This window comes from Montipora foliosa, chromosome 2, assembly GCF_036669935.1.
Source record: "Montipora foliosa isolate CH-2021 chromosome 2, ASM3666993v2, whole genome shotgun sequence".
NCBI classification, from domain to species: domain Eukaryota; kingdom Metazoa; phylum Cnidaria; class Anthozoa; order Scleractinia; family Acroporidae; genus Montipora; species Montipora foliosa.
Genome location: NC_090870.1, coordinates 9,961,606 through 9,975,012, shown reverse-complemented (window position 1 = coordinate 9,975,012; position 13,407 = coordinate 9,961,606). Strand labels below are relative to the sequence as shown.

Here is a 13,407-nt window from a genome sequence, read left to right as displayed (position 1 = left end):
GGTAAAGTGTTATGATAGACCTTATTCATAAATGGCGGTCAATTTCATAATATTTTTTTGTCCAAGTGCAAATTAGCCTACCAAGTCTCGATACCGTACGGCGAATTGAAAAGGATTCTTGCTCTGAAATAAGGCTTGATAGGCTAATTTGCACATTAGCAAAAGAATAATGAGACAGGTGCCATTTATGAATAAGATCTATATCTCATTGTAAAACGAGAGGAAAACGGTTTTCCAGGTCATACAGATAAATTGGCCAGTTATATAGCTCAGTTGCAAACTCTTACGGAGGTGATTGGTCTGACCGTCCTTTCCCCAATTCAAGTTATTTATGAACTAAAGACTAAGTCCGTATGTTACATTTCTTTGAAAGCCGTCTAGAAAAGCTGCAGCTCTAAATTTAGTAGTGCGTTATCTGATCCCTGAAAATCACGAAATCTTTTATCAAATCTCGGCAATTCAATATTCAAATAAGAAATTTCATTGTCGGCTGCATGGAAAAAAAATGTGATAAGGTAGATTTTTGTAAACATACAGTTTATTACACTCGATAGTTTCAATTTGAGAAGCAACCAGTTATTAAATAATAGATCATTGTGAGTTATTCCTATAAAAGAAAAAGTTTTCCGAGGGAAATAAAACCAACTGAAGCAAAACAGGTAGAATATAAAGTACCTGAAGAGCTTATCATGATCAGAAAAAACTGATTATTTTCCGTTAAAATACTGACTACATTTAAATCCTTAATCACCCGTCTGCTTGTTACGCTCTAATTACTTTCTCTTAATTACGGTGTTTTAATCACAATACATTGTACAAAAGAATCAAATTCAAATTCATGTCAAGCATTGAAGGAAAGTCTGCTCTAATGAGTGCGGTATGAAAAAGTCCCTCGTTATCAGCAAATTCGCGCTTAGATAATCTCAAACTCTCCGAGAAGCAAAATTGCTTTGAAAGCGGTGGGATCTTCATTTCCTCGGCAGTCTAGGTACCTCGGCATTGGTTGTCAATGGGGACAGCTTCTATCGATTTCTTTAACGGCAAAAATCGCGAGAGCGACCACATTAAAACAATTAACCGCTCCAAAGTAATTTTCGAGAAATCTGGGCTGGGACAAGCACCAAGTAAAGATTTCTTCTTCTTGTCGGTTGTCCAGGATTCTATCATCTGGCGTTCTTGGAGAATAACCCTGCGAAGTGACACGTCGTTGCCAAATGAAACTATTCAACCATGGGGCGTTTTTGTAGATTCCTTCAATGGTAAAAGACTTCAAGAGGAAATAAAACGAGTATTTGGCGTGGATACGTTAAATAACGTCCTCTCCTTAGTTACAAAGAGCTGGCTGCCATTCCTAAGGAGTGATATTCTGGTGGAAATCATATTGTGTCTTGATCTTCCTGACATTGTTCAGCTCTCCCAGGTAAAATATCTCTGGCTAAGTTTTATTTTGCTATTAGATAAAAGCTGTGTCAAGCCTTATTGGGACTGAAACAAATATGTTAACCAATAACTGGTTGAAAAATATTTTTTGATCGGTCACACTGGATTTTCAAGATCACTGCATGTTGCAAAATCAATAGCACAAGTGAAAATTCCTTTTATTCTGAGCCGCGCAAGGACAATGATACAAAGATTTTTTATGTGAAAAAAGGTAAATTATATTGTAACTCAACCAACGTTGCAAGCATATCATTCTGTCAAAATTTGAATTTGCAATTAAACATTTTCCTCAGTTTTCAGTCTTCGTGGCTTATTGTTCAAGAGCCACCAGCCAAGCCCTTTTCAAAATGATCAATAAAGAAAAGCAACATGATTCGTTTCTTCATTAGCTTTCACAACTTTTCCGAAAACACGTTGCATTTGAGTGTAAAACTATATATTTCTAAGTTGTAAAACCGAAATCATCGTGTTAATAAAACATATTTTGTGTGGCTGTACATATTGACAAGGGTTATAGTAAGGTTTGAAAACAACTTGAAATAACAAAAGAAATCAAAGTAAAAGGGAAGAAACATACCGTGTTTTCTTGGGCCACAAAAGAAGGATTAATACTGAAAAGAAAATACGACTTCGGGTTGTAAAGTGCATAGATTTACCATAATCATTGTACAAAAGAACATTGTTCTTGAAATACAACCAGTCTCGAAAGTAACGACAGTGGAGAAACTGAAATCTCACTCCTTTCCATCGATGATTATCTTCTAAGACGACCATTGGTTTGATAGCAGCCATTTAAATTACAGTCAGTGTTTGTATTGTGACTTTTAATGATTAATTCACGGTTTTCGGAACGAAGGATTATCATAGTCTATAAAGAAACCGAATAACCAGTGCCGTTAGCAAAAAATTAGTGTAAGTTTCTGTCCTTTCCTTGAATTCTACACGTAATTCTGTGGCCAGGCTTTATCCTCGGTCTCTCCTGGATGAAGCTTCTGACTGCTTCTTCGCTTTTCTAACTTTCAGGTTTGCAGAACTTTGTATAATGTTTGCTCCAAGGATATCTTGTGGAAAAGAATATACGCAAAGCATTTTGTAGCGATACCATCAGAGTCGTCAGAGATTTATTCCGTTGCCCAGGCTATTGGATGGAAGAAGGCCTTTCTTTTAACTTGGAGGAAACTCCACCCCTCGAAGACAACAAAGGAAGGACATGTGACACATCAGAACTGCAAAATAAACCTTATGCTAGAAGAAAATCTGTTTACTAAGAGAAACTTCAAGCCATAAAGTTCCCTGGAGCTTTCTTGTTCGCAAAATTTAGCAAGGTGGGATTCATTTGTTCCCGGACCGAATCATGTACCAACAGGTTTAAGTTTCTACCATGAGATAGCGGCATGACTTCATTTGCTTCATTTACCGTATGGTTTGAAGGGCGACTGTTAGGGTATGTTCTAATTACAATTAAGGGAGGGAGGGAACGTAACACCAGTGCTAAGGTTTCTTCATTGGAAGGGGGGTCGACTGATAGACAAAAGGGGCTGTTTGAAGGACAGAGGCAAGATGTTCACTGACGTGAAATGACTTCTTCTGTCCATCACTTGTTTCCAGAAATACAGGCGTTACATGTAGATGTAATTGAAGTGTCTACCTTGCCGTATTCCTTTAGCAAACATAAAGAACTGGGATAACCACAAAACGCTTACTAGCTATGAACCAAGGCTAACTCTGAGCCAAACTGAAGTGGAAGCAGGTCGATAGCCGAAACACGAGAAAATCCACCAAAATGTGGAGACTGGTCGGTGTGCAATTCCAGGAAAATTCTCTTCATAACTCCCTCTGATTAGCGACAAAACGACTAAATGAACTATCATCGAAGAAATTTATGTTATACTACTAATAAGAATAGTGCATAATTTTACTAGCTTAGAGAGTCATGAAAAAGTAAATGAACGAGAGAAAGAACTCGACAGGCGGTGACAACCGACGAGATCGATTGATGAATTCCGTTTAATAGATCAATGCTTTTAATAAATAGACTTTAGGTCGAGAGTCTGTGAGCAATTTACAATTTGACTTTTTTTTACCAGGGTCTTCTCCACAGTATATTTAACAGTTCGTATGGACATTAATTAGACAACTTAAGTTCGAAGATTGTTTGCAAGAATGAAACACACCTCTGGCACAAATCTCATGGTTTTCTGTAAATTGCTACAGTTCCTATGCCCGCATTCGGCAGCCATCGTATCCTTGATCATTATCAATGGTTGCGGTGACACTTGAGAGAAACACAGTCTAACTCTAGTGTTGACACTCCTCTAGAGTCAACTAACTGGTGTTTTGAATCCTTAGGGGAAAACTGAACAATAGAACCTTGAATCAGTTAACACAAGTGTTAACTCTCTAATGCGACCACGACCGATGACACACATCGCTGTGACATAAATCTCGTTCACTCTCAACTCTTATACAGATACATATTCAATAACAGGAAATCTGTTTAAAAGGCATTGAAAAATTCATTTCCTGTCCACAGTGATTTTTTCTTGTTTTTATCACGAGTTGCACTTATTAAATATCAAATACTTTAATGTTGGTTGTAAATATTAAATATTTAATACAGGTTGTACACACGACCAACCAAATAGCAAGAGACTGTTCTTCCTCTGGAAGTCAGTAGCATCAAGTGTTATCTAAGTCCAGGACTTTGCCAAATTGAAGACTAAGAACTCCTTCTATGTACACTGGAACATCGGCTTTTACTGATGTTTAGATCTTTCTTACTTGTGTTGAATTTCCGAACAGCTGTTCAACGATTCTTTGGGTTAAAAAATAGAAAAAAGAACTCTCCTTTCGAACAACGTTGGCTTATAAGGGAAATCAAAATTCTTAGTGATCATTTAATACTGAGAGTATAACGGGACATGCTTTTAAATGAAAAAAAAAAAATGCCCAGTGTTGGGCTCATGGCTCTTCAAAAAAAACAGTGGAAGAATTTTGGGTTAAACTTTGCTTTCCATGAAAAATGTTCACATTTCAATTTCAACATTACCTCAATACATGTATAAAAAAGTTTAGAGCGGTTTTCAATTGAGTGTCGAAAGTAATTAGCGAATTGATTTGGTTTTGCATTACTTCACTCAGTGATTGGTTCAATGTTCTCTCGCCACTTTTTCAACCAATCAGAAGTGAAACCAAAACCAATCGTGGCTGGCGCGTGCACATTTTCCCGCGCTTTGTGTCGGCTGCCTGTAATTACTTTGAGTTTTGATTGGTTTACTGGATTGTCTCCGTCCTTTTTGATTGACAAAAGAAATTACTTTGGTTTTGGTTTTACGACACTCGATTGAATCTCGCTGTAAGTTGTTCTTAATTAATACCAGCGAGTTTTCTGGAAATTGTCTGTCTAATCGTCGTACTCTGGTATCATAAAGAACATCGCAACGGTTACGACAACCACGACTACGGTGAGAACCCAAAAGAATGCTTTGTCGATGACATGCGCAGCAATGTGCCATTTCTTTCTCTGTATTTCGTCACCTTGATCCACTTTTACAGAATTCGCAACGACGTCTAGCTTGGAGAGTATTTGATCAAATTTGCGCTCCACATGCAAAGGAAAAGCTTCTTGTCCTAACCCAGTGGGGGAGCCACAAGGACTTACATTCGCACTGGCACCCTCTGTTACACTGCGCCTTCGAACAGGGAAAAATGTTGCCCAGCGGTCTGAGACCATTGTGATCGTTGTATTGTTTCGCTTGCGGGGATCCTTTGCGGGGTCGTCCAGATCGACTTTTACTCCAAGAAGCTTGGCAAAAACCTGAAAGATCACGAACTCAAAAATGACTGACATTTTCGTGGACGGGTCTCGATGATAAACCCATAGCACGACGCATGAAATGACCAGAGACGTCCCCAGTAAAACCATGATAGCGGTGGAGTACTTAGTTAACAGAGGTGTAACTTCTGAAGTGGGAGGTATGTTCTCGGTGAAGATTAGTGTGTAAACAGTCAAGCCGAGGAGAATTGTTATTACCAACGAGATTCTTTCACCAGCTTCAGGAGGAAGGAAAAATGCAAAAAGCGTCAGTATAGCAAGTGCCACACAAGGAAAGATCAAATTGTTGAGATAGAAAAGAACTCGTCGTCGTAAAATCAGATGGTAAGTGATATCTATGTACGGATCCGGGCAACAGCTGTATTTTACCACGTTTCGGACAGCCCCGGCGGTAATGAGGTCCCATTCACCGCTCAAAATGTAATTGGACAAGTCCACGTCTGTTCGCGCAAGTTTTAAATTCAACCAGGAGCTGGTGTACGTCCAAGAACCAAAGACCATTGAACACCGTTGCTGATCGAAAGGAAAATAAGAAATGTCTATCTTGCAAACGGTTTTGACCTCGGTTGGCGCGTACCATTGACAAGAACCATTGTAGTTGATCACGACTTTGGTGTTGAACTTGTACATTTCACCGCTGTCACTCTGAATGCTACACGGAAAGAGAAGCAAAATGGCGTGGAGAGACGAAAGAAAAACAATGTTACATTAAGAAACGACGAGACTTTTCCATTTTTACCTTTAAAGTCAGCTTACGTTGCTATGCAGAAAAAAGATTGTTTATTTATCTTTAGTCTACTTAATTCTTTACTTAATTTAAATTTAAGCCTCATACTTCTAAACAGGGAGCTCAGAAATGACTGAGAAGGCAGCGGAGTAGATGAGAGGTATCAATCTACTATGCTGCGTGCTTTACTCTGAGGTCAACTGCAGTGCATTGCTCATCTTCATTATTTCGTCGAATGGGTGGCTCGCATCATGGCGTAACTTAACCAATAAGACCGCAATGCATGCTCGGAATAGCTTCTATTATCCAGCAAATTGAACCAATTTTCTATCTGTTTCCCGGAAAAATAGGCACATTTAGGTAACAAAGCAACAGGACTAAGCCACTGACTGGTCTTGGTGGTAACTGATAACGCCATGATACAAATGCTCTATTAGCACCAGCACTAGCACATGGGTAGATAAATATGGTGGAATTTTTCGTTGACACTATTCCCACAATCGAGACGATCATTCTCGCAACTACTACCATAGCGTTTTTCTTGGGGTAGTCATGAGAATTTGGTGTCATATCAAGATCACGCCTCTCAAGCTGATAATAATCTTCATTCTCAATACCTGTCTGACTTACATTTCAAGGAAATTGTGAAGAGAATTTACATAACAATCACTCCTGGGAGTTAAGAGGCAACCTCAATTCCCAGGGCTTTTCTCCGCCGAGCGTAGGGCGCCTATTCTCCGCGGAGAAAAGCACTGGGAACGAGGTTAAATCAAGAGGACCTTCACTCCGGCGGTAGACTGCTCACAGTCCCTTTTGAGTTAGCCGAGCCCCCCACTTTGGTTTTTTCAAAATATGCATGACTATGAGGTTGGTGTTATTTTAAGAGATTGTGTTTTTACAGTCGAGGTGTAAAGTTAGAAGAACTCGGTTTAATGATACTTTGGCTTGAAGAAAAATGAATAACTTACAACTGACCAAGTTTATCCGATGACCGAAAAGTTTCGATACTCGTTCTTATGTCTGCATACTTGGCTTATCAATTACTGGAGCTCGAGTCCTTTGATACTTATATAAGCTTTTATGAAAAGCGTTCTTTCCTTTTAACGGGTTGTTAATATGATTGAGGTTAAAGCGGCTGCCGCCGTCACTGGACGAAAGTGAACATTGTAAGTTAGTTTTAAAACTTGATGAAATAGGATTGTCAGGGGGAGAGTAGTCCCGAGGAGGACTATTGTTGGTGGCATTGACAGACATCAAGGGAGGTCACGACTAGGAGCGAACAACTCCCATAATTAAGCCTATAAAGTGTTTTCATGTGACGTCACGGCGGCCATGTTGGTGTTCCCAAACAAGGGAACGGCGGCCACATTGGGGTACCCAACTAATCCTCTGGGAATTGAGCTCTATTATCATGCAAACTTTTTCTTTTCTTTCGTTGGAAAAACAACGTTACTGATCACGTGAGTGAAAACACTTTATATGACGACATTTTTACAGAACCGATCTATTTTTAGACTATCTTTTCCTCAGAAAACAAACGCAGTTCCGGCTCGGTGACGCTAAGACGTCAAGTCAGTTTCTCTTGATTGGTCATTGGGCTCCTTCGGAAGTCTCATTCGCGGGAAATTCAATCTAAAAATAAATCGGTCTGTGAAAACGCCGTGGCAGGAATAAAGGGTTGTTGTTCGCTCCTAGTCAAGGACTTCTGTTGACAATTAGACAACCAGAGAGGAAATCGCTCTCAGAGGCAAGAGCAGCATCAAACAAACCAGACCAGAGTAGCATCAACTCATGTCTGATTGTCAACCTGCAGCTTTTTGCAGTGGAAACCTAAATCTACTGTTGAACTTACGTTCTGAAACGCAAGTAATTCAATGCACGCCCAATTACGAAGTGTCCCTTAAAGACTACTTAAGCATTTGCTATACCTATTTCCAACAATTTTTAAGGGTAAAAGTTAACATCATTTTAGGCTTAGGGTAATTATGCAGCGGTTTATCCTTACTCGAAGAGCAGCATTTGGGGGACACTTTGTGACGTTTATTTGTCTGTATTCCGAGAAACGATTCAGCAAGGGGACACTTTGTGACGCTTACTGAAATCCTCCGTGAAAGAATAACTTGCATTCCTGGAGTATATTACTTTAGAGAGACATTTCGGCTGGAATTCTGGAGAAAAGTCATGCAGACGTTGAGAAAAGGCAAAGGGAACAGTTAATGGCATTTACCGGCTGAAGTACATGCACATTATAATACATTATAATAGCTGTGGTTACACACACCTTGGCTTTGGAGCCTTCCGGAGGGTAACGTAAATGGCTTGGGTTTGGTTCAGCTCAGGTTTCATGTTACCCTTGGGGATGCGGTTACACAGGAAAGGACTCCCCTCAGGGCAAAATGTAATTAAATATGAGTTCACTGACCTTGAAAATTAGTTCTGCTTTTTGATTGGCCAAGCCACCTCAGGGAGCAGATAAACCGTACTTTTCAGTTCAGGAACTGTCACGGGAAGTTCTTTTGTTCTTTTTGATGTATCCATGGGAATAAACCCAGGGCAGTTTCGGTCTAAGAAAACGGTTACACTCAAAAACGTCCTTGCCCATGGGCAAACGCTATTTACCCGTGGGCAAAAGGGCTATTGTAACCACAGCTAATGCTTTTTGAGAAAAACCTGAGCCTATCTTGTACCCAATTCAAACCCGTAGTGTTCCATGTATCTCCATATTATTTTAATGTGAATGCTAAATTATAATCCAAATACAACACACAAAGAATCTTAAAACACTGGGAGATTTGAATTGGGTACATTTGAATTAGCTAATTTGTTCCATTGTCAGCTTGAAGTCACTGTACTGTAGGGAGAAATCACGGAAGCTTAAACTGAGAGAATCTTATGTCGATGTCTATTAATAGGGAATTACCCTAGGTAAATTTACTTAGGGCTGATATATGTTTTGAAAAAGTGAGTAAAACATACCTATTATAGAGAACAATATCTGGTTTCCAAACCAGTTTTGGATCGATATTGATAAATCTTACACCGCCATAATCTGCTGGATTCCACCTCAAGAAAGGATTTTCCCAAGTCTAATCCAAAGCGTAAATAAAAAAAACCAAGTAACCAAAGTAAGTGAACAGTCACAAAAGTCGCGAGGAAGCTTACAAAAGGGAGCTTACGAAACGAGGACGACGACGGCTACGAGGACTTCATTTAAAAATACAAGTTCGCGTTATTCATATCACTACGAAACTATTTCATGTCGTTTCGCGTTAAAAAATTGTAGTAACTGTCGAGGAATTAAACTGGTATAAGTGGGCTTGAAGCGTAGTGAGAGAACTGAAAATTCATCGTCATGTGCTAACGTCCTCCACAGAACCTTGAATTTGGTCATTTCACATCGTCATTTAGGAGATAACGCCAAAGAAATGTACCAAAATGTAAAACGCACGTGCAGAGCATGCAGAGCCATTGTTTTTGCTCACTAAACCTATTGTTTTGTAGCGTCGTCGCTGCCGTCGGCGTCGTCGTTTCGTAAGCTCCCTAAAGAAGACGATAACAACGGCTGCGAAAACGCCGCAAAACAAAAACAATGGCTATGCTCGCCCCGCCTGTGCGTTTTACATTTTCGAGAACTTTCTGTGATCTTCTCGTCCTGACAAGGACGTGATCGAAATGGCCAACTTTGATGCTTTCAGGCCCCGTCCACATGCATCCGGATATTTTTTGAAACCGCAACTTTCCGGGAATACGGACGGTATGGAGGTATATCTATGACAAAATTCAATGATCTGTATTTGAAATGAAATCGTCCAAATCATGAATGCATCAATCCAAAGCTGAATGGCAACAAGCCGATTCTGAAAATGGTCATCACGGAAAGAGGCATAACGCAGAGAGGCATAACGCAAAAAAGGCGTAACGCAAATAGCCATAACGCAACAACCATAACGCAAACAGACATAACGCAAATAGGCATCACGCAAATAGCCATAAGGCGAATAGGCATAACGCAAGTAAACAACACGCAAAAATGCATGACGCAAAGACGCATAACGCAAATGACCATAGCGCAAAAAGGATAACGCAATGAGGCATAACGCAGAGGCATAACTTAAACAGGAAGAAAAAGTTCGATAGTGATTATATGTTCTTTTCCTTGAACAATCAATTGACTTTTTTTAGAGCTGAAATTATTTACGGAGCACACAGCTAGTCTCCATTCTTCAAAGGGCCTTTGCGTTATGGCTATTTTACGTTATGCCTTTTTGCGTTATTCCTCTTTGGGTTATGGCTATTTGCATTATGCCTCTTTGCGTTACGCCTTTTTGTGTTATGCCTCACTGCGTTATGCCTCTTTCCGTGATGGCCATTTGCAGAATCGGCTTGTTGTCATTCAGCTTTGGATTGATGCATTCATGATTTGGACGATTTTATTTCAAATACTGATCATTGAATTTTGTCATAGATATACCTCCATAATACGGAACCCGCGCCCGCAGTGCAAGCGGCAGTCAAAACTGTGCCATCCTGTCAATCATTTGCCCTTTCACAGGAAACGGTGCATTTTAGTGCTTAAACGACGTTGTTGTCGATGTACCCTGTCGAAAGAACGTCGAGGTACATGTAAGCGCTACCTCAAATACTGAGAACACATATAACTAAAAAAAAAGTAATTGAATACAGTGGATGGACTTCTCGAATCTTACAACGATGAGTTAGGCGCATGAGTTGCAACTCACGACCCATATCAACTCGGTGTCACTGGTTATAAAAGTGACTAGGCAGGTAAGGTTTGTTGCAATGTAATCATTGCATTTCGTTGCATTGATCAATACTGAGATCGTATAGCACATACCTGCCTGATCCATACCTTGCTTGTCATGATTTGGCTTCGACCATTCTACAATTGGACGAGGTAAAACATGTCATGTATCACATGAAAGAACACAGAACTAAGTTTCATAACTGTGCAGTCAGCCTAACTGATTCTATTTTTTCTATTCTTGAAACGATCATTGCAGTTATGAGCCCTTCTTTAGCAGCAGTCAAACGAAGCCTGAAAATTTCGGGATTTGACCCAATGACATCTGCGTTATCCACACTTTGACTTTTCTTCCTTAAAATAGTCGTTCCCTAATTCCCCCTCCCCCTTGACAATGTTGGGTGTTCGGAGACAAACACCTTTTAAGGATCTTGTCTAGGGTATGAACTTCAACATAGTTCAGGGTTTGTGAGGGACAAACTCGATTAAGGTTGTTTTGTAAGTAGAAATTACAGGCGACTTGCAAATTATACTCCAAGATTGCGATGGAAATGAGTGTGTCCCCAAAAGCTTTGGCCAGGATTGTACCAATCGAGATGTTAAGCCAACTGGCTCTTATGAGCCCATGATTTCTTTGAAAGATCAGAATTGTCAAAGAAACAGTTCTCAAAGGTTACTGATCAATATACCGGCCGGATTCAGTTGTTACGAAATAACTAATTATGAAACACGATTTCAAAATTCAGAGCTGCATAGTTTCTTAGCTGATCGATTGGAAAATGATGGGCATGCGCTAATGACGCAAAAATTGCATATTGAGGTTACGTTCCACTCTATCATATGAGACATGATGCTTGGTAATTCCCAGAGAGCGTAAACAGACGAGTCTGGGCCACAATATTGCTTCAGAGGTATGCGATGTCAAGGCTTCAGCATGTGTAATTGTCCTTATTTGAGAACAATAGTCACGTGCAAGAGTGAATTAGATAAGAGCGTTGTTATGGCATAGGTGGGCTCCCCCGCACAGTCACAAATGAGTCTATTTTTAGAATACCCGTTCCCGCGAAAATCAGTCGTCATGTCCCTGTAATAAACATGACAGGGCAGTCACGCGTGACATGGCGGCTTCTTCTGATTGGTTAAAATTGGCGGCCCTTTGTTTGTTTCGCGCGCAAAGTGTATCTATAAATAGATCTATTTGTGACTGTGCTGGGGCAAGACCTGCAAAGTGATAGATCAACACTCTTATCTAATTCACTCTTGCCACGTGAAAATACTAATACGTCAATATGTCAGCATAGTTTCTTCAGTCACTTCAACGACCGCCCTTACTTCGGTATTCTATTGACAGGTTTAACCGGTCGTGTATGCTCTTTGGTGATCGGGAGCGTCTTTAAGTAAATGTCATAATTTTTAATCAAGGAAAATACATTTTAATTAATAATCAATCAGAGTTTACCAATTCCACCAGCTGGCTAAACATCATGTCAAAGTTAACCGTGACTGGTTGATCTTTATGGATCACAGGTCTCACTTCCTTGCTGTAGTTTACAAACAGGTCATGCATAAGGCGGTGCTCTGAATCAAGGTGTGGTTGACCTGAAAATGAAGTCAAAATTGGATCAAAAAGCATGTCGCAGAATGGCGGCGTAAGTATTGTTTAAAACTCGCTTAAGGACGTTCGCGCTAACTGTTTGAGCGCAACTTTTACTGCGCAGGTAACGCGACTGTAATATGTCACGCATTACTTCAAGCATTAGTTAAGATCTTATGGCGACAAAAAGCCGGGGAAATATTTCCAGGACGGCTAAAGAATGGCACATTTATTTCCAATTCATCATGAAACGTTAAAGAGAAAGGACCGGGAGGCTGGAAAGGCTCGCTAATCGAGTAGTGGTTGAAAGTTTTGAAAACTCGAGCCGTGAAGGTTAGTTTTCGCGAGGTTGCGTAAATTTAATGGGGTTGGTTTTTTTAAAATGCTATTATTACGTTACGAACTTCTTAGTTAAAAATGAATGCATGTTTTTGAAGTTCTTTTCTTTTACTTTCATGAAAATAGAGCAGAATTATCTTCTCTTCCTAATCCACGTGAATAGTGCGGACCCATGAGGAAACGGCCAGAGATTATATTTCACAAAAACCACTCTCCAGAAGATGAGAAAGACGGCAATTGAGAGATATGATACAAACACTAACCAAGAAACGCCTGCTTGAAACGTCGTTGCTATGCTCGAGAAAGTTTTTTCTTACAAAAACCTTTCATCGATCGATCCTGTCTTGGGTTCCAGTCCTTCCCCGACAGGTCACTCAAAATCGTGACAAACTAAATTCTCCAAGAGCTTCGCAACATCACATCGATTTTACTCATTCGGATCATCAGTGACCCCTATTTTTTAAGGCATGAGTCACTTGCTCTTCTTACAATCTACAAAATATGATTAAATGAAAAAAATCGTAATGTAAGAAGTTTTATTTATTTATTTTTTTAATTTTCTTTCCTTGTGTCCTCAGTTCCGAAAGTGGTTACAACGGGTAGCGCTTGCGAAAACGCCATCCCCAGCGGCTTTCAATCATCTAAAAAACCCACTCCTATATTTCTATGCATAGAAACCTTCACTCTAACGTATTATTTTTATGATTTTC

At 39.9% G+C, this 13,407-nt stretch overlaps 2 protein-coding genes across 2 annotated transcripts in view; one reads left to right on the top strand and one right to left on the bottom strand.

Annotated features, from left to right (window-relative positions):
• The first annotated feature begins 623 nt into the window (after nucleotides 1-623).
• On the top strand, nucleotides 624-4,085 carry LOC137992366 (F-box only protein 36-like). The gene is made up of 2 exons (XM_068837685.1): nucleotides 624-1,420; nucleotides 2,464-4,085. The coding sequence occupies exons 1-2, from the start codon at nucleotides 1,010-1,012 to the stop codon at nucleotides 2,725-2,727; spliced, it is 675 nt and encodes a 224-aa protein (XP_068693786.1). The 5' UTR covers nucleotides 624-1,009; the 3' UTR covers nucleotides 2,728-4,085.
• Nucleotides 4,078-13,407, bottom strand: part of LOC137992364 (neuronal acetylcholine receptor subunit alpha-3-like) — a 14,040-nt gene continuing 4,710 nt past the window's right edge. Inside the window, exons 2-5 of the mRNA XM_068837684.1 lie at nucleotides 12,224-12,363; nucleotides 10,858-10,902; nucleotides 8,979-9,088; nucleotides 4,078-5,927 (exon numbers count right to left, since the gene is read on the bottom strand). Coding sequence (XP_068693785.1) covers nucleotides 4,844-5,927; nucleotides 8,979-9,088; nucleotides 10,858-10,902; nucleotides 12,224-12,363 — 1,379 coding nt within the window. The 3' untranslated portion in view covers nucleotides 4,078-4,843. The remainder of the gene's footprint in view (nucleotides 5,928-8,978; nucleotides 9,089-10,857; nucleotides 10,903-12,223; nucleotides 12,364-13,407) is intronic.

Bases quoted from the DNA above. Each gene is read 5' to 3' on its own strand.
- LOC137992366 (XM_068837685.1), top strand. From the start codon at position 1,010: ATGGGGACAGCTTCTATCGATTTCTTTAACGGCAAAAATCGCGAGAGC. The intron at 1,421-2,463 runs GTAAAATATCTC...TCTAACTTTCAG, and splicing joins ACATTGTTCAGCTCTCCCAG to GTTTGCAGAACTTTGTATAA.